General features: G+C 41.3%; 2 protein-coding genes across 6 annotated transcripts; both read left to right on the forward strand.

Moving 5' to 3' along the window:
• Window positions 1-4,894: 4,894 nt before the first annotated feature.
• Window positions 4,895-15,442, forward strand: kmt5b (lysine methyltransferase 5B). 4 transcript variants are annotated; one of them, XM_037094951.1, is made up of 11 exons: window positions 4,896-5,166; window positions 5,254-5,554; window positions 7,469-7,720; window positions 7,810-7,957; window positions 8,128-8,293; window positions 8,382-8,491; window positions 8,729-8,895; window positions 9,056-9,075; window positions 9,178-9,314; window positions 9,642-9,841; window positions 10,128-15,442. In XM_037094951.1, exons 3-11 carry the CDS (start codon window positions 7,558-7,560, stop codon window positions 11,642-11,644), a joined length of 2,628 nt encoding a protein of 875 aa, XP_036950846.1. In that variant the 5' UTR covers window positions 4,896-5,166; window positions 5,254-5,554; window positions 7,469-7,557; the 3' UTR covers window positions 11,645-15,442. The 4 variants fall into 4 exon arrangements, with proteins under 4 accessions (XP_036950849.1, XP_036950846.1, XP_036950845.1 ...); XM_037094954.1 differs by lacking the exon at window positions 5,254-5,554 and having other exon boundaries at window positions 4,895-5,166; XM_037094950.1 differs by lacking the exon at window positions 4,896-5,166 and having other exon boundaries at window positions 5,183-5,554.
• Window positions 15,443-16,672: 1,230 nt separating this feature from the next.
• LOC119017850 (G2/mitotic-specific cyclin-B2-like) lies at window positions 16,673-19,112 on the forward strand. 2 transcript variants are annotated; one of them, XM_037094955.1, is made up of 8 exons: window positions 16,673-16,834; window positions 17,038-17,151; window positions 17,410-17,697; window positions 17,777-17,935; window positions 18,016-18,252; window positions 18,476-18,616; window positions 18,698-18,808; window positions 18,878-19,112. In XM_037094955.1, exons 1-8 carry the CDS (start codon window positions 16,808-16,810, stop codon window positions 18,983-18,985), a joined length of 1,185 nt encoding a protein of 394 aa, XP_036950850.1. In that variant the 5' UTR covers window positions 16,673-16,807; the 3' UTR covers window positions 18,986-19,112. The 2 variants fall into 2 exon arrangements, with proteins under 2 accessions (XP_036950850.1, XP_036950851.1); XM_037094956.1 differs by having other exon boundaries at window positions 17,041-17,151.
• Window positions 19,113-19,922: the final 810 nt, after the last annotated feature.

Here is a 19,922-nt window from a genome sequence, read left to right on the forward strand (position 1 = left end):
TCCGCTCACACCTTCACTACAAACTGAGAGGAGAAGGTCAGGGTTTGTTCGGGGGGGGAAAGGTATTTCGGTGGTTTCCATGGCAGCTGGCTTCCTCACACATTGCAGGAGGCGATGCAGCCCACACATTGTAAACCGCTCCTGTACAGTACGGCTACGCAATGAAAGGCCAGTTTCTACGCCCACCAGGTTCAAGCGTCTGTGGCTGTTTCTGGGCAGCGCTCCAGGATGCTAAAGTTTCTTCAGCTCGGCTTTCTGTGTTGTTGGAACAATAATGGCTGCTTCGCTGCGTTCATGTGCACAGGTGACTGCACATGTGAAAACACATTCCCAAAGATGTCAAACTGGTTCAGACGAGACCAGAGTTTTTATTAATAAAAGGATTTTTATACTGTGTTACAACAATTCACATGCTAAATTTAGAATTTTCACTCTTTTTTCTCTGGCTTACAATCTATTCATAAATCAGACACACCGATTTCTCAGTAAACAACTTGTACCGCAACTAAACAGACCTACAGTCAGTGTTTTCAGTAGGTTAGAGGAAGGAAGGAGGCTCGGTTCAGACCTGGTACCAACATCCATCCTGAGTGATCCGATCACACCCGCAGGACCAGGGAGGACACATCTGAGGTCCGATCACTCGGCCCACATGTGTCCTGGGCCACAGCGAGGGACTGCCGACAGAACTGACATCGTCTGTGTAACATGTAGAAGAAGAAGAGTCAACAACAGATTACACACTGTGTGATTCACTCACTGTAGTGTAAATTACATGTTTGGTCTCTCTTAACCTGTCAGTGTTAGCAGCACATGTCTGCAAACACACCGTCTGATCCAACCATTGAACCAGTAACCACAACATCGCCAGACTCCCTTAACAAATCGCATGATTTTAGGAGTTGTTGAGTGAAGAGGAACTTAAAAAACTTTGCAACACTTTTCCGCTACAAATTCTGACTCATTGTGTCCTTGTTGTAAATTCAGCATTAAATCTTTCAGCTGAAGTTGTTTGACTCCTTGTAAAAAGTGTCAGTTTGTGGCAGCATGTCTGTACCAGCCTGTCTGCTTCTGTGTCTAAAGTGCTAAAGTCTTACCTGCCAACACTGATCAGCTGTTTGAACACACTGTTTACACTGATTTCACCATTTACACTCCATTTGTGAAAGAAGAAATATTTTATTGATGCTTAACATGTCACATGTTACAAAGACACTAAACAGTAACAGTACAGGCTGATACGTTGCGTGCAGAGAACGTCACCAGACTCCCTTAAAAAATGTCTCGGTTTAGTGAGATGTTGAATGAGGAGAAACTTACAACACCAACAGTGTTGTAAGAGTGCAATGCTGGATCAATGGGCTGCTTTTCAAAACCTGGAGGCTACGTTACCCACAATGCAACAGCCACTGAGTGAAATCACTTGAGGCAGTTTATCAGATTACGTGCAGCTACTATTTCTTTCATATATGCTGTATTACGCCTCAGGACGCTCAGACTGGTGGAGTTACACTTCACCTGGAAACATCAGCTGCTGCTGCTGCTGCTGAAACAGAACAACGAGCTGATAAAAAATAAAGAGTCAGGTATTTCTCTGTGGAATCATTAATACAAGCAGCACTATATAAATAACATGTAGTCTTGTGTCGTCAGACCCTGAAGAGACCACAGACAGACTCCAGACTCGTGAAGATAAAAGCCGTCTGGAGGGAAGTCAGGAAAGATATCGTCCTTACAACAGAAAGCCAAGGACAGATGTCGGCCGTGACTGACTTTAATCTAAGGTATGAAGCTGGCGATGACGTCTGAGTGTGAGCGAACATGTCTGAACTTTCTGGTTCAACAAGTGATATCATTCAAAATAACAAACAGCCTCGATAACTGATCTGTAGATTTAGATCGTCAGTCTGGAGGATTTACCTCAAAGTAAAATGACTCTATAATAAATAAGTAGAAGTACAGAATAGGCCGAGACATGAAACTTTAAAATGACACTGAAACACACTATAAAATCTTTATATTTACATTATAGGATACACATATATTAATTGTATCACAGAGAAGACAAACATCAGTGAAAGAATCTTAAATATATCCTCATGAATCATAAGGTCCGCCTGCACAAACAAAGGATCAGTAAAAGTTGTTGTTTATTAGATTTATTTATTAGACTGTCGTATTCACACACATCTGATTTAACTTGTTTCTGTGGAGATACAACGTGAAAACCTTCAGCTAAATCAGGAAAACCACACAGGACCCGACGTGAAGACGAAAAGAGCTTTTACAACTCATTTAATGAAAATAATCAACTTATTGTGAGTGTTTTTTTTAATGTCTTCTGTAATAAAATATTTTAATGTCCCATCCGTAGAACAGAATTATTAGAGGAATAGTGTAATAAATTATTAAAACTAAAAGTACTCATGTACTCATGAAAGATGAAACACAAATAGCAACTTTAGGACTTAATGAAATCTAAGTGTTATTTAATGTGAGTGCTGAGCAAAGTAAAAACATAAACACTGTGGCAATGATAATATCTTTATTTAATTTATGTCTTTCGTACATATTCATATTCTTACACTGAGTCTGTTTATTTCAAACACTGTATTTATTTATGCATCCAGCACTCAACAAGACAATACTTTTACAATTTATTTAGACGTATACAGAGCACACTGACCTCCTGTATGTAATGCACATTTAGTCCTTTACACATTATATCTTCCTCTCCTATCTAAATCTTTTTTAGTACTTTTTAAGCCTTGTACTTATTGTATGTCTGTTTGGCTGCTTCTGTAACAAGTGAATTTCCCCGACGTGGGATGAACAGTTTGGAAAGTTTGGAAACAAAATTAGATTTTATTCATGTTTGAAATAAATCAGAGTGAATGTGACGTGTTCAGACACCTTCTAACAAAAAGGAGAAGAAATTATACACAAACTATTTCTGTACGATTTCAACTCATCACATTTTTTTTTATCATAGATATTATTATTCAAAATTAAGTCACATATATATTTACTGATTTAATTTAATTACAAGGAAACAACTTGTTTGGGTCTGATTCAGTGTTGTTGAAGCATTAGTTTAACTTTACTGTAGATTTTACTTATTAACTTGTTGCTGTATGTTTGTTTTCTCCTCTGTCAGTCCTCCTTTCTGTTCTTTCTTGTCTTCGTCTCCAACAGTAACCTGATTATTGAAGCTGCTGCTCTTCCAGCAGATCTGTCGTTTCACTTTAATGGACAATATCAAATATTCAGATGTAGTTTTGTTTATGAAATCAGTCTCACTTCAGCTCAAACCCACTCAGAGCAGTTTCAGAACTGAACTGTGTCTAAATGTCTGAGCAGCAGGTGGCTGATGGGCGTCAGAGGAGATTTATGCCACGATGGAAACAGCAGAAGCAGAATGAGACCGGCGTTTGCCTTCAGTTGTGGGTGACCGAGGGCGAAACTGAGATCAATCTCAGGTCAAATTCATAAATTGTGATGTGTTGCCTAAGGGCACATCGGTGCTGCTCTTTAAGTGAACCCAACCACACTTATTCTGCGTGATTCAGTGTCTGCCTGCACTCGTAAAAAAATACATTATGGAGACTTTAATGTAATTTGAAGGATAAGATTTATTTCAAAGGTCTTTTAAAATGATTGTGGGCATAAATCAAAACATCTCAACCACAGAATGGAACAGAGGGTTCAATGTAACGAGAACGTAGAGCAAAAGAAACACAAGAGATGAAATAAATAAATAAATAAATGAATGTCAACAGGACACAGTGGAAGACGTTATCTTAATGTCTCAGCTTGGCAAACTAAAGTGGACTTGAAGTAAACTGTTGGAATAAAACACAACTACATTGTAAAAATTGTTATTTTACTTTAATCTTCATTACAGGATAATGAGTCTATAAAATGTGTCACTATTAGAAACCACATGCAACAAATTCTACCCGCATTAATGCCAAAGAGACGGTCATCAACTAAAACTGGACAAACCTTAAGAATCATATTTAATTAAAGGTGCGCTGACAGACTTTTGGAGAAATTTGATAATTACAATATTAATGAAGTAATAATACATACATACATACATAATAACTGATAAATATGTATCAGTCTAAAAGTAAATTAAAAAAAAAAAACTGTCCTCAGAGGAAAATCAGGTCCCAGAATACTGTTTGAAGCTAGAGAGGTGGCAGGGTCCGCCACATGTAAACTAAGTTTAAAATGTGTTGTTCTTTATGGTCATTTTGTTTTATTTAGTTTATTCAGTCATGAAAACAAAGAGAGTTTGCTTGTTCAGCTTGTTGTAATAATAATGATACCAATAATATAAACTTTATTTATACAGCACCTTTAAAAACAGAGGGAAAAAAAGATTTAAAATATCTGATATTAAATTTAATTGTGTTTTACAAATACAGATAAATGTAGCTTTTTATCAGTATTATTACAGACTGTTGCTATGAGCCAATCACTGGATCTGATATTGATCATTTCTCTGATTATCAGACTAAAGGTCTTTGTTTGTTTGTTTGTTTTAATCTGATTGTCGATAAAATTATGGAATTCAAAAATGTTTTACTTTGTCTCTGATGCAGAATTTAATATGACAAGTAACTTAAGTACCTTAAAGTCACACTTGAGTTTATTATTTAAAGCTAGAAAGGTGGCAGGGTCCGCCACATGTAAACAAAGTATGAAACTGTGTTGTTCTTTAAGATCAGTTTGTTTATTCAGTCATGAAAACAAAGAGTTGTTTTTAAAGTTTGTTTTAAAAATAAAAATAAAAAAACAAATTAAGATCTTTCTCTTCTTTCCCCAAACTACACAATGCTCCTTAAAAAATAATTAACTATTAAATTAATTAATTATAAAACAATGATGTGGAACAATTAGCAGCTAACGGCTAATATGTTCTGGTTCCGTGGAGAACAACAGAGGGTTCGGATAAACAGGCCACATTAACAAGTGCTGAATAAAGAGGAGTGACATTAAACTAACAATGCGTTAAAGAGACAGAAGTCCGGAGGAGTTCAGTTCCGCTGTGGTTCTAAGTTCTGCTGCTCCTGTGCGGTTCTGAATGGACCGGGCAGGCAGAACCTCGCTGTTGTCTGTCGGCCCACTACCGCTGGATTCTGTAGGAAGCGTAAAGAGGTTTGTTTATGCAGCACTACTTTTGTGTACATCCGACAATTACGGACCCGAACTGAGAAAACGATTCTCGACATCTTTTCAAAACAGCTACGAAAAGTCGAGCTCGACGTCCACTCCAGAACCTCCAGTCCGTCTGCTCGAGTCCCGCGTCTCGTTTCAGTCCTGACGGACGACAACGGCTGCGTATTTACTGGGTCTACTTTCTCTTGGATGGCGGTGCTGCGCCTCTCCCTCTCTCCTGTGCGAGGCCGCCATCTTGAATTTTAATGTTAATTTCTAAAAAAAAATGTGTTTCCTGTGATATTTTCGTTTAGGGTGTCGTGCCAAATTTGGATTAGTTTTGGAGCAGTGGGTGTTTTATTTTGTGACTGTCTGACAGAATCGCCTTGTGAGTATTGTGTGTTTGTTCTGTCTGTGTTGTCGACTCAAGACATTTAACGCTACCAACGCGTGAAAATGCTCTCAGCTTAACGTATCTGCTATTTAACTGCTAGCTATCATGATAAATAACACTGACTGCACCGGGACACGGGCTGTTCGCTTGTTGTGATGGCTACCGTGGATTCTGTCTACAACGGCAACGATATCTACAAGCGAACTAACTTCTAATTCGTTTACTAATCTTAGATTTACCCTGTTAAGCTAGCTAATGGCTTCCACATCAAACAACCCAAGCTAACGCAGTGTATGTTAGCCAGCGTTAGCTGCTGTGGTCCACTGGTTTGCAGGTAGGTAGCATAACGTTAGCTAGCTTCTTACTGGGGCATGTGTGTTGCTAACTATCGAGCATTGTGGATGAATATTTGATGCACGTATAAGTCAACTTTACATGATTAATGTGAAAGAATGCGGTGGCGTTGTGTTTATATCGACTCCTGTGATCTGTTTATTGTGCTAGCTGACGGTGGGCGATGCTAACTTAGCAAACCCACTGAAGTTTAGTTTGATGCTAGCTGGCATCAGCTGCTAGCTCAGACAAACTAAGAAGACGCTAATGTGTCTTTATTCATCAAGGTTTGTACCAGTTGTAAGAAATGGTGACCGTAGGGCTGTTTTTATATGTTGAATGTGAGCTGCTTGTATACATAATGAAACACTTGGGAGCCGCTTGAGATGAGTGTTTTGGTGTAATACTGTCGTTAACAGTTAAATGTCACCATCCTTATTCTGTTCCGGTATTTGTGTTGAATTGTGGGTTAACTGTTAATGTTTCGAGGCTGCTTGGTGTAAATTGCCGGTGTTTGTTGCATGCTAACGACCCGGCCGAACATCTCTGTGCCGTCGCCGTTGGTGGTTAGCTCCATGCTAACGACGTGTATGGGTGGAGAGGCGACAGTTAGCAAACAATGCATGCTATATTGATAACTCCCGATACAACCTCGGCCTCAGCTGTCGGTGTGGCCTTCCGGGTTTCCTCAGTCTTTCCTGATCCTTGCGGCGTGTTGTGCTTGATGGAAGCTAACTGTAGTTTGTGAGCTAAATTGCGAAGCTTTTTTTTTTTTTTTAATGCATCGATTTCAAATGAAATGATGCTGTTAGCGACGCCTTTGCTTCGGAAACTGCATTACTAATTAGAGGAGTGTAAATGTTGCATGATGTGTTCATGCAATGTTAAACATGAGCGTGATGTGATTAAAACATCCATACATTAACAAAGCAACACTTTACATGTATGAGTGAAGCACCAGAGACGTTTCTGTTGCACTTGACTTTAAGCCAATGCATTACTCGGGGTTACCACTGAGCGGCGCTGTTGGATCATTTAAAGCTTGTTTCCTCAGCTCTTCTTCTTCTTCTTCTTCTTCTTCTTCTTCTTCTTCTTCTTCTTCTTCCTCTGTGTATCTTAAATCTATGGTAGTGTAAACAACATCAGCCATGACTCTGTGATGCTGCTCACATTTAGCTCTTCTGCAGGAACTCTTAATGGTCGTAGAATATTTCCTGGCTGGTCGCTGCGTCCTCAGAGGCTCGTCCAAGTTTTTTGGCAGAGTTGAATGATCTGCATCCAAAAGTTGTTATGCCAGTCCAATATAGTGGTCAGAGACAGATTTGCATTGTGAATCCCTGACCTGATTGTACCCAGTATTCCTAATTAATTGAGAGAAGTTTCGTTCCTTGTACTCTGACTCACACAGAATAAACCTGTTAGCTTGTTGTTCTTGGCCGTCTGTGAGTTACCATCACATCCACCTGCACATTTGCATCCCATTTTGTTTGTTTTTTATTCCCTTCAGTCTGTGTAAAGTCATTAAATTTCTTGGCTGCATATCAAATAATGTTTTTTTTTCATCTCATCTCTCAGGTTTCAAACTCTAGACCCCAGTCTTCCCCACTCAAGAGTGTTTGTTCATCTCGGAGACTAAATGCAACTGGACCAGGGGGCTTGTGGGCATGAAGTGGCTGGGCGAATCCAAGAACATGGTATTAAATGGCAGACGACACGGAAACAAGTTGACCAGCGAACAGCCTGTGAGCCAGAGCCAGACCCGCTCTCAGCATTCACAGAGGGCGTCCCTGCGCCACAACAAAAACAGAAACCGAAGATGTAGCCGCAGTGAGTTCGATGTGTTTATGTTACTGTCATATGTACACACTCATCATCAGTCACATTCTTTAACATCAGTCTGTCTTTGGTGTGTACAGGGTTTAATGCAGCCAGTCTAGAGGCAGAGAGGCGCTATGTGCCCTCCTCAGGAATGACTGCTAAGGAGTTGTGTGAGAATGATGATCTGACCACGAGCCTCATCCTGGATCCATACCTGGGCTTTCAAACACACAAGATGAACACCAGGTCAGCAGATCTGTCACAGTGGAAATGATAATCCAGAAGCCTTTACACAGTCATTTAAAAGCATTTTGTTTTGTGCATGGATGCATCTTTTCAGATTGTGTTGTATGTTGTTGATTTATGCTTTTGTTTTTTTTTCTGTTTTTTTTTATTCCTGTAATTGTTTTCTGCAGATTTCGACCAATTAAGGGAAGACAAGAGGAGTTGAAAGAGCTCATCGAGCGCTTCAAGAAACACGACAACTTGGAGAAAGCTTTCAGAGCGTTGACGTCTGGAGACTGGGCCAGAAATCTTTTTCTACACAAGACAAAGGCTCAAGAAAAGCTTTTCAAGCAGCATGTGAGGATATTATTTAGATCTTCTCTGTTTTGTCTTCTAGCATCACAGTTGAACAATAATCTGATGACTGACTTTCTGATTTGCGCAGGTGTTTGTGTATCTGCGGATGTTTGCCACGGACAGCGGGTTTGAAATTCTCCCTTGTAATCGCTACTCATCAGAGCAAAATGGGGCTAAAATCGTGGCGACAAAGGAATGGTGAGGACAGACAACCATCTGTTGGTTCTGATTGTACCTGCAGCACCAGAACACATGTCCATCAAGAACCCTCTCCCTCTAAAAACATTGAACAGCTCTGAGTTTATCTTGCTTAGTTCACATACTGATATTGTCTGTTCAGGAAACTTGGCAGCTATACGACCACTTTAATGAAAAGTAACGCAGCCGATGGGTTTCTGTTTGTAACAGAATTTTCTACCATTTGTTGTGTTACAGGAAAAGAAATGACAAGATCGAGTACCTGGTTGGATGCATAGCTGAGCTCTCAGAGAGCGAGGAAAACATGCTGCTCCGACACGGAGAGAATGACTTCAGTGTCATGTATTCAACCCGCAAGAACTGTGCGCAGCTCTGGCTGGGTCCAGCTGCGTTCATCAATCACGGTATTAGTCCTAAAAGTCTCTGGTGAACGGTTGTCAGTATTACTGCAAACACATAATGAGGTGCCTGAATCTGACAGTGTTTCAATGTGAAAAATATCTTTTATTCTTTAAAGGGATGAGAACTTTATTTTGTCTTTTGTCGCTTGTTTTTTTTTTTCAGACTGTCGGCCAAACTGCAAGGTAGAGTCTTTAAAAAGGTCTCTAAAGAAATCATTGGATCAGTTGTTGTTCTGTGTGGAAGCTCATTAAAGAAACACGTTTTGATTGTTCTGTTCTGTTCAGTTTGTGTCGACAGGGCGGGACACGGCCTGTGTGAAGGTTCTGAGGGACATCGAACCAGGAGAAGAAATCTCTTGTTACTATGGAGATGGATTTTTCGGGGAAAACAATGAATATTGCGAATGCTATACGTGTGAACGGTAAGTGCATCAATAAAGACTTTACTGTCAAGTAAACCCCTTAAAATTGCTTGGAAAGAACTTTTTTGCCCTTTTGTTCCTGTTGTGAGTATTTAAAGAGTCTGTGTTTAATATATTATACTACATGTAGTAGATGAATACAGAATGTCTTGAAGACATTATATGTTCATTATGAGTTTATATTAAGTTTAGTGCCATCAAATAAAGAGTTTGATCAAAATATGAACCAAAAGGTGCAGAAAAGCTTTTCAAGTATGAAGATATAAACTTGATACAGAGATGTTTCCACACTTGACTTCTTCACAACTGTGTTTTGTTGTTGTGCAGACGTGGCACTGGTGCTTTCAAATCCAAAGCTGGACTGCCAGTGGAAGTTCCGGTGATCAACAGCAAGTACGGGTTGCGGGAGACGGACAAACGTCTCAACAGGCTGAAGAAGATGGGGGAAGGAAACCGGAGCTCAGACAGTCACTCTGTTGGCTCCCACACCGACGTAGACTCTCAGGAAATGCCAAAAACACATCAATGTAAGAGTCCCCTAACATTTTAATCTGTCTCGTCATGCCGTTGCCATAGTTACCTTCAGGGCTCGGATCCCAAACCCAAAAATTGTGGGACAAAATAAATCCCATGTGTCAGTGCATGTCGTGTATTGCTTTAAATGCAGTATAGCAGGAAGTATATAGATTTCATACTTCAGAGTGGTGTTCCTTTGTTGAATCAATATCTTGGATGTATCACCATCCAACACATGTACAGATGTTTCTGTGTTTATAAATATTTAATGTGCAACATTTTCTCTTTTCCATCCAGCTGCCAGAAAAAGAACATCGTCGTCATCTGGCCTGAAGTATAAAAACAGGACTCAATCCAGACAGACTTTGTCACGAGCCCTTACTACCTCATGTTCAAAACAAGGTCGTGTAAACAATAACAGGGTACCAAAGAGACTAAAATCCCAATCCAAGCCTTCACTAAGTAAAGTCCAGTTGCGGAGTCGAAGGAGGGGTGCAGAGCCCAAGGCGTTGGCCAAAGGAGAGACTTGCCAGCTGGGTCTCAGGGACTCGAAGGTGTCGCTGTGTAAAAGTGTCACCGTCAAGAAGGAGAAGGATGGACAGGAGCTGGTGCAGCAGACATTAGGCCAGCGGGGCTGCCTCACTCGTCACGCTGCCAAGGAAAATGGCAATCTACCGCATGTGCAAGGCAGTGATGGCAGCCAGTGCTCGACTTACAGAACTCGCAGGTCCACAAGGACCCTTGTAAAAGCCCAGGAGACGGCAGCTGGCGTTAAGCTGGAGCCCAGCGCCATGGACGGCTTGAGCCCAGTCCCTGGTGGAGTGGTCATTAAAACAGAGCCAGCTGACATGGAGGAGTACCTCCGCCACGGAGTCGGACTGGAGCAGCCAGCTATAGACGCTGGCTATTCCAGAAGAGGCTCGTGCACCAGGCGGAAACGGCTGACACGGCTCAGGACCGAGCGGACGATTAAATGTGAGGACTCATATGGTGAGCCATTCATGCCGGTGGCCGCTGGTCACGCCGCTAACTTCTCAGACTGTGGTAATGTGCTGCTGAGCTTTGCCGACCGACACAGGGACTACAACGGGGTGGCCAATGGCAGCAAATCCCTCCGCAGGGACAAAGGTAAGAGTAGCTGCAGGTCACAGGACAAGGGGAAGAAGAAGCGTCGAATCACCCGATACGATGCTCAGCTGATCCTGGAGAACAACACGGGCATCCCCAAACTGACACTCCGCCGGCGGAGGGACAGCAGCAGTAGCAAGACCAATGACGCCAACGATCCGATTGGCTCCTCCAACCTCTCTGCCTCGACGGTCAACTCGGCCTCTTCCAGCAAAATCAGCATCAAGTTCAGCAAGGACCACGACAAGGACAAAGGCAGCTCATACATCGCCAAACTGAATAACGGCTTTGCTCCCGTGGTCCACAGCAACTCCACCAAGCTGAAGATCCAGCTGAAGAGAGAGGACGATGCTCGCAGAATCACCCAGACGAAGTCTGACCAGATGTCCTATAATGGGGACATGGGTCAGAGTCTGGAGGCCAGAAATGGTGGACATCGGACCCAAAAGGTCCTGGCGGAACCTTCATCAGAAGAGGATGATGAAGAGGAAGGGGAGGAGGAGGAGGATGATGATGATGATGACGATGATGATGATGACGATGACTACTTCGACAATGAGTTCGAAGACGATTTCATTCCACTTCCTCCAGCAAAGCGCCTCCGACTCATTGTGGGTAAAGACTCGATAGACATCGATATCTCCTCCAGGAGGAGAGAGGATCAGTCCCTGAGGCTCAATGCATAAGCTGCGGAGCTCATCACTCCCACCTTCCCTTGTAAATAACGATGACTCGCTAATCAACTGTTGTGTTGATGTAAAAGAAGTACAGTAATTTAAAAACAAAAAAAATTGCTGAAAAATTAAGAATCTGAATGAACGTTACTCGAAGGTGCTGTTGACCTAAAACAAATCTCTGTTATTCACTTCAGTTGTGATCATCATTCTCGTCTCGAGTGTAATTTGAGTTGTTACTAATACAAATTACATTAATTAAGTGTAAGTTTACTCACCCGCTCCACCTCTCTGGCATTTTGTCTGCAAACTATGCGAATTGTAAACTGCAGACATTTGCCAGCTTTGTCCTGTTATTGTTTCTGAATAATTTGGCCGAATCAAAAAGTGAAAAACGAGAATTTGTTTTAAGTTCAACTCTTCCTTTAAGTGAATGCACTTGTTATATTCATAATGGACATGGATATTGTAGAAAGTGTACAGTATGGTGACTATCCCCTCTGTCTCATAGGCAGGTTTTTTATGGAACTTTTGATTTTTGTCTCATAGTAATTTTTGTGTGGCGCACCATGCTGAGCGTTCAGTGTGGTGTGGTTGGTCCAGAGGCATTATAAGATCAGTCAGTAGGTTCATTTGGATTCAGGTGCCATGTTTTCATTATCCCAGCAGGTCCGCCGGTGAAGAAACTCTTGAATTTTCACGTCACCTAAAATTTATATCACATTTTTATTCTTTTATTTATTATTTTTATGTTACTGTAAATATCATATTACAGAATGGCTCTCAGCTCACACATCCTCCAAACCTCAGCAGCCCCCGTTTGTACCAGACATAGAAACCAGCCACGTAAATACGTCTGTTTTTCCTCATTAAGATCTATGAGTCACTGAGAAATTAATGAAAATGTAAAAACAAAAAACCCATCAAAATCTCACAATGTTGTCCCGAATAAGGTGAGAAAAACTTCCACAATCTGTTTATTTTTGTCCAGATCCACACCTAAAGTTAATGATTCTGGGCCGAGACACGTCTGGAAATTTGCTGTGTTGTTTTGGGTTGTCCTGTAGACAAGCAAACAAAACAGACGCAGGTGAACCAGGATCTCTACAGCACTTGTTTATGTTAGAACAATAATCATTGTGTAGTTAAGTATATTTACATTTGGCAACCAAACAGACATATTGACCAGTATCCTGGAGCAGAAAGAAGCGTTTTCCAGACCTAACCTGTTACTTTGGTTAGTTATTCGGCTTCAGTTTAGTCTGAACATTCACACGACGGCCATTTTCCTCCGTCATCACAGTCTGGGCGGGAAACTCAGATGTCACACTGTTGTGTTCCAGCTTTAAAGTTGTGAAAAGTCTTGACAAATTATCATCACTTCACTTCTGCCCGATTAATCAGAATCTGAAAAGACAATGGATGGTTAAAATCTGGAAGGATATCGGACCATAGTTCAGGTTAAACACTATTGTTTGATCACATGTAGTGTGCTTAGCTTTCAGGCTTGAGTAAGTGTGCATTGTCATTTTAGAATGAATTCACGTCTTTTGAACAGTTACGTTAGCGATGAAGTGGTTAAATGCTAACGTTAGCTATGAAGTGGTTAGATGCTAACATTAGCTGTTGTCTTAATGAAGCTAACGGGTTTTCTAATATGTCAGCGTTGAAACATGGCCCTCCAAATTTCACCATCCGTTGTCCAAATTGCTTTCACTTCATTACTTCCTGATTGATCGACGACTGAAGAGACAATCAATAGAGAAAATGTTGCAGGTAAATCAGGTTATATTTCTACATGCTAACCCACAGCTAACGCCAGCAGATAAGTTGACCCTCAGTCTAAACACAACTTCCAGACCTGAGCATGACGTCGGGGGAAAATGGTCCGTTCCAGCATGCTACTAAAGATGCTAACCACATTAGCAACAGAAGGATACAAAGAGTCTCTCTCCATCTTTAAAAAAAAATGGTCGGCACACCCAAAGCCTGGAGTTTTCCCAGTCGTTTTCCAGACATTTACTTTAGAGAATAAACACAAACTTCTTTGCCTGTAATGGCGGAGAGGAAGCCTGTAACGAAGTGTTAATTGCAGGTGTCAGCAAATTAGTAGTTACTGGATTTAACTCCAGATCTATGAGTAGCCCTGCTCCTGAATGTTATCACAGCCAAGCACATTACTTATAGTCTGATTAAACATTCATCACATTAATGATGGTATTACAAATAAAACATGACACGGGATGAAACCACTCACCCCTTTTTTTTCACTATGAGTTAATTTCACACAAAGTTAAACCTTTTAACAAATCTGTGGTGTTACGTTTTTCCCCCTGAGCATCATTAAAAGAGTTGTTGAAGCAGAATTTACAGTTTTATGTATATTATGGGTTTAACGTGCAGCAAAATCAAGTCAATATGTTTCTCAGCACCGACAAAACTCTCACAGGACAGAAGAAAAAAATCAAATGGGCTCGCTGCAGTTTGTTCAGAGCGTTGTAAATAATTTAATTTAGCTGCAGAGTTCTAAGAAATAAAAGCACATGAGTTTTATAATCACTTGAGAAATGTCAGAATATAAATGGACCAGTGTTTTTCTTTGTTGGCGGAGCTGCTGTATAATGAAAACATGGCACACGTGGTCGTTCAACCCCTTTTTATTAAAACAACTGAGAAGGTAAATCAAAACCAAATCCATTCACAGAGGCGACCTACATGCTTCTTTAATCTGTAATTCTTAAAGTAATGTACAGAAAGACTGGCTAATGTTCCTCCACTGAATTATGTTTATTCTCTCTCGAGTCCAGTCTCACTTTTATTTATCTCATCTGATTTCTGTTGAATCAAGTTCACAATTGTCCGTCGACACTAGAGTTTGGGAAGGAAAATCACAACGTCTGAACTGTTTTCTAGCTTAGTGTCGTGTATTCTTTTCTCAATGGTGCTACTTTTATTTCCTTACCATCTGTTCTGAGTTTCTGTCCTGTGTAGCTCTTTATTGGTAGATGGTGGAAGCATTAACAGTAACAGGCCCAAATTCTGTAAAAGGAAAAACACACATTTTCTGTCAGTACGTCACTTCTTATCAGTCGCGTTTGTAGCTTTTTAAGTTGTTTATTTAAGTTTGATTCACTTCACAGGAGCTCATTTACATTCAGTCTGTTTAGTTTGTGAGAAACACACTGTCTATCCAACAGCATTAGGTGCCTTAACGAAAGAGCTTTGTGACACATTTAGACCAAATTTGTTACACGACTAATCGACGAAGAGTGAAAATGCTAAGCCATCTGCTTCCCCTGTTTTAACGGAAACACTTCAACACAGCGTCAGTCCTTCTGTATATTATTTTATCTATGTTTTGTGGAAGTAAATGAACTGTCCCAACAGATCAAGGGATCAACTGAGACTGAATGTTAACCCACTTTTCCTGTGTTAATATGTACTGTTCATATCACCAGCAGCTAATCGCCGTTCTGAACCTGGCTCAGTCTGTCCTCCCCCTTCGTCGGACGTCTCCATCCTACACTGTAAACTGTTCCAGGTGTACCGTCTGTGTGGTCTTTGTCCAATAGACAGCTGTCAAGATTTCCAATTGATTCAAAAAGTAAAAGAAAAAAAAAAAAGAGCAAAACAAATGTGAATAGTTTGCGGACATTTTAGCGTGTTGCGTGGGTAGTGGGAAACATGTAAAGAGAATTAAAAATGGGCAGTGTGTATATTGTCCAATATGTAAATCATGTGAACACATCTTGTACTTATTTAACAGTTTTGAATACTTGAAAACTATATAAAGTTTCTTTGTGACTCTTGTTTCCTGAGCCTGTTTTCAAGTCGGCTGGATGAAGTTTGTTTTTGTCATCGCAGTCTGAATATGTTCGGTCAGTTTGATAGTTAAATCCTACACTTGTCCTACTTAAAAAAAGAGCTAATTGCGGTGAGAATTATTAACATTTTCCTATTTATGATAATCAGGGTAGATCATCTGAGGTTCCTTTGCACAAATTGCAAGATATGACAGATCAGTACCAAGAAAATCTGTTATCAGTTGTCCCAAAACAAGAAATTAACATTAAAGTTTGATAAAATAAAATAAAATAAATAAATGGTAAAAGATAAATCATAAAAGTGTGTAAAACATATTCCAGATGAAAGAAACAAGCTTCTGTGAGTTTTATATTTTTATAATATTTCTTTTATAAATGTATCCATGTTTGCAGAGGCAGCTCGCAGCAGAAGGAAACCAAGATGGCTCCCGTGTACAGATGTGTGTTCTGGCGCTCCCATCAGATTTGTAATGTTTAATTTAAACCTCTTTATTTATAAAATACACGACACAAACAGGCCGAAGCAGCTTCAACATGAATGTGACCAGTGAGCTTCACCTCCCTGCTGTCACATGACCAGTTCAACTTCTTTGCCAAAAAAAGAGCGAGAAAAGCTTATTATAGATAGATAGTTATAGATTAATTTGATTGTTGACTTTTTAAATATTGTTATTATACTGATAGGGTGAAAACTTTTTGCCACAATAATTCTGAAAATCTGACAGGGGTGATCACATCCAAAGACTAAAACAGTGAGATTATCTTTATCAATACTTTGGTACTGTTGGTGTCACTCAGCTGAGTATTGATTCCTGATGTGGATGATCTGGGCTGAGTTAGCGGCTGCAGTTTATTAATGCTAGGCACACTTTGACATTCAGATGAATTTAAAATAAAAGAAAATACTTATATAATAAATATGTAGATATATATGTGAAAGGGTATTTATTTATCCAATAAAACTCATTTTTACAACAATAATATCATAATGTTTTTCTTTTTATTATTGTTTTTTAAATATATATTTAAAGTTGATTAATTATTTGTTATATCCCCACAGTAATAAATAATAATATATTTAAAAATATTATTTTCCAAATTTAAATATCTCTGACCGTCACCTTTGACCTCGACCTCATTTGGTTGTCAGCCAATCAGGAGCGTCCCTGCAGCGCTGCAGCCAATCAGATGTGACGGAGCGCTATTTGAAAGCTGCTGGTCTGCGTGTTGTTTACCTGCACTGACTCATCGCTGCTCTCGGATCTGGTCGCTAAACTGAGCTGCTCGCTGAATAAATCTCCGCGTCGTTTCTTTGAGTTGCAGTTTGGACTCGTTGCTGTCGAAGTTCAGCATGTCGTCTTTGGAAGTTCTCGGTGTGGTGAGTAAACTGAAGTTATTTCACTGTCACTGCGTTAGCTGCCTGCTAAAGCTAGCTTCGCCAGCTAGCATCGTTAGCTAACATCTCCGCCTGCTTCTCGCTCGGCGTTTTGTTCGCCTGTGGTTTTTATAACGACTCTTTACACCAGATAACATTTCTCAAGCTTTTCTGAGGGTTTAAAGTTTGGTGTCGTTGTCTTTTAGCAGCTTCCAGCCGCAGAGAACCCGGTGAAGATGGTTAAATCCACCGCAGCAGGTCCGAGGAGAGCTGCTCTGGGAGAGATCACCAACTACACTGCAGCAGCAGTCAACACGAAGGTGAGCTGAGGAGCAACAGGACAGCTGCTGTCATGTCTCACCTGTTCTCAGCGCTGTGAATCACTGAAGAACACAACACACTCAGGACACATGCAGAAATGTGTGGCCCAAAGTATGTGGACACTTGTGCATGAAGCCAAAAACCTTGTTTCCTCCAGAAGAGTGGAGACTGCAGAGGAACATTAATGTTCATGTTTTCTCTGTATGTTCAGTTTACATGTGTAATGTTGAATGTTCACTCCTGCCGTGTTTCCTCAGAGGCCCGGACGAGCCAAAGCATCATCCAAACCGTCTTGTGCCCAGAACACTCGACCCATCTCAGTCCCGGTGGTGCATCCAGTAGTCCAGGTCCCAGCTCCTGCAGACCCTCTCCCCTCCGTCTCAGAGGAGTCGGCTGACGTGTCCATGAAGGAGGAGGAGGCGCTGTGCCAGGCTTTCTCTGAGACGCTGCTCACCGTGCAGGACGTGGATGAGCAGGACGCAGACCAGCCGCAGCTCTGCTCACAATACGTCAAAGACATCTATAAATATCTCCACGTGCTGGAGGTAGTTCATCCCCTCCGTCGTTCAGACTGTCGCTCTGCTTGGTGTTGTACTTTGTTCTCATGGCCGTCTGCCTCCACAGGAGCAGCAGGCTGTACGAGCCAACTACATGCAGGGTTACGAGATCACTGAACGCATGCGAGCGCTTCTGATCGACTGGCTGGTCCAGGTTCACTCCAGGTTCCAACTGCTGCAGGAGACTCTGTACCTCACAGTTGCAGTCCTGGATCGATTCCTCCAGGTGAGAACGGTCTCGGTAGTTTTGCTTTTTCTGTCTTTGGGTTTTGTGAGCTGTGTGAAAACCTTCCCTCTGTGCTGCAGGTCCAGCCGGTCTCTCGCAGGAAGCTGCAGCTCGTCGGTGTGACCGCCATGCTGGTGGCCTGTAAATACGAGGAGATGTACGCGCCAGAGGTCGGAGACTTCGCCTACATCACTGACAACGCCTTTACAAAGGCTCAGATTCTGGAGATGGAGCAGGTGGTTCTGAAGACCCTCAACTTTGAGCTCGGACGTCCTCTTCCTCTACACTTCCTCAGACGGGCTTCCAAGGTGGCCAGTGTGAGTTTTGGGACAACTTCACAACAGAAATTGAAGTGCAGATGGAAGAGCTTTGGTATCTTCATCACTCGACCTCCAGCTGTCAACATTCATCAGACGTCACACGATGTAGAAACACTCACTACTGAAATACTTCAGAGGGACACATGCTTTTATTTTTGATATGCAAGTTTGTGTGTTTTTGTACAGTGAGTTCATTCTCACAGTGGTGTTTGTGTCTCAGTCTGATGTAGAGAGACACACTCTGGCCAAGTATCTGATGGAGTTGACCCTCATCGACTACAACATGGTTCACTATCGGCCCTCTGAGATCGCTGCTGCCGCCCTGTGTCTCTCCCAGCTGCTGCTCGAAGGACTGCCGTGGGTGAGTTGCTGGACTTGAAGCGACTGGATTCATGGCTGTATTTTTGTCTCGTTAGTTTCTAACTGTTCCGTCTCGTCTCAGTCTGCCACACAGCAGCACTACTCGACCTACGACGAGGCCCATCTGAAGCCCATCATGCAGCACATCGCCAAAAACATTGTGATGGTGAACGAGGGGAGGACAAAGTTCCAGGTGAGCCGATCGACAAATAAGATGTTGTGTTTTTGTGTTGAGCCCAAATCAAACTCTGTTCCTCTGCAGGCTGTGAAGAACAAATACTCGAGCAGCAAGCTGATGAAGATCAGCCTCATCCCTCAGCTCAAGTCGTCCGTCGTCAGGAACATGGCCGCCGCTCTGCTCAACTCCTGAGGAGTTTTTGTTTTTTAGGTTTTATGGAAAGACTTTTCTCTCTTGCACATTATTTTAGGTTGTTGTTGATCGTGACCTGTGGAGGAACTCTAGTTTTTTAAATAAAATGTTTTAATTTTTGATAAAAGCTTTGTGGTTTTGTTCAGAAATCAGTTAATCAGATTTCTTCACCAAAATCTTCACGGTACAGATTTTTCCTTCAGACTGAACTGTGGCTGTTCTGTTTTTTTTTAACCTGTCGTCGGTCCCGATGGAGGATTTTATAACTTTTGACCACTACACTTTTTTTTTTTTTTTTTTTTTTTCTCTCTCTCTTGGGAGCAAACACTTTAAATGTGGTTTCTGGTTGGTTAATCATCTGTGGAGCTTTAAACTGGATGCAAAATGTGTCTTAATACCTCAGTGTTCAAATTAAGTGCCTAAAATTTGTTTCCATTCATCATGCAGGTTGTCACATTTCACGGCTGTCAGTCTGAACATCTTTGTACAGATTAAATCGTTGGCTTTAATTTACAAACTGTCTTGAGGGTTTTGGTTTTTTTTTTTTTTGGGGGGGGGGGGGGGTTTGAGCTTTTGACCTCTGAATCCAAACAAAATGTCTTTAAGTGAGCAGACAAAATGAACTGCACTCCTCGCTGTGTTTGCTCAGCATCTTTATCTTTGCAGAAGACTTATTTACACAGCCCACAGTCACGCTGCCTCAGTGGACGACATCCTGTCATTAAACATTCAAGCGAGTAGAAACCTTTAACAGAAAAACTAAAGATGGAAGATTCACAGATGTCACATGCAGAACAACGTCAGTTTACAAATTGCAGCCCTGTGAGATGAATCCTTTTGTGTTCAGGGTCTGAAATCTTTTACTTCAACCTGAGAAAAAACAAGTGTTAACATACTTTGCGTGTGTGTAGAGGAACTCCAAGACCAGGAAAAAATA

Source organism: Acanthopagrus latus, chromosome 4, assembly GCF_904848185.1.
Source record: "Acanthopagrus latus isolate v.2019 chromosome 4, fAcaLat1.1, whole genome shotgun sequence".
NCBI classification, from domain to species: Eukaryota; Metazoa; Chordata; class Actinopteri; order Spariformes; family Sparidae; genus Acanthopagrus; species Acanthopagrus latus.

Coding starts and splice junctions, on each gene's coding strand:
- LOC119017850 (XM_037094955.1), top strand. CDS start 16,808: ATGTCGTCTTTGGAAGTTCTCGGTGTG. Junction 17,936..18,015: donor TCCTGGATCGATTCCTCCAG/GTGAGAACGGTC, acceptor TCTGTGCTGCAG/GTCCAGCCGGTCTCTCGCAG. Junction 18,253..18,475: donor GGGCTTCCAAGGTGGCCAGT/GTGAGTTTTGGG, acceptor TTTGTGTCTCAG/TCTGATGTAGAGAGACACAC.
- kmt5b (XM_037094954.1), top strand. CDS start 7,558: ATGAAGTGGCTGGGCGAATCCAAGAACATGGTATTAAATGGCAGACGA. Junction 7,958..8,127: donor ACACACAAGATGAACACCAG/GTCAGCAGATCT, acceptor TGTTTTCTGCAG/ATTTCGACCAATTAAGGGAA. Junction 9,315..9,641: donor GAATGCTATACGTGTGAACG/GTAAGTGCATCA, acceptor GTTGTTGTGCAG/ACGTGGCACTGGTGCTTTCA.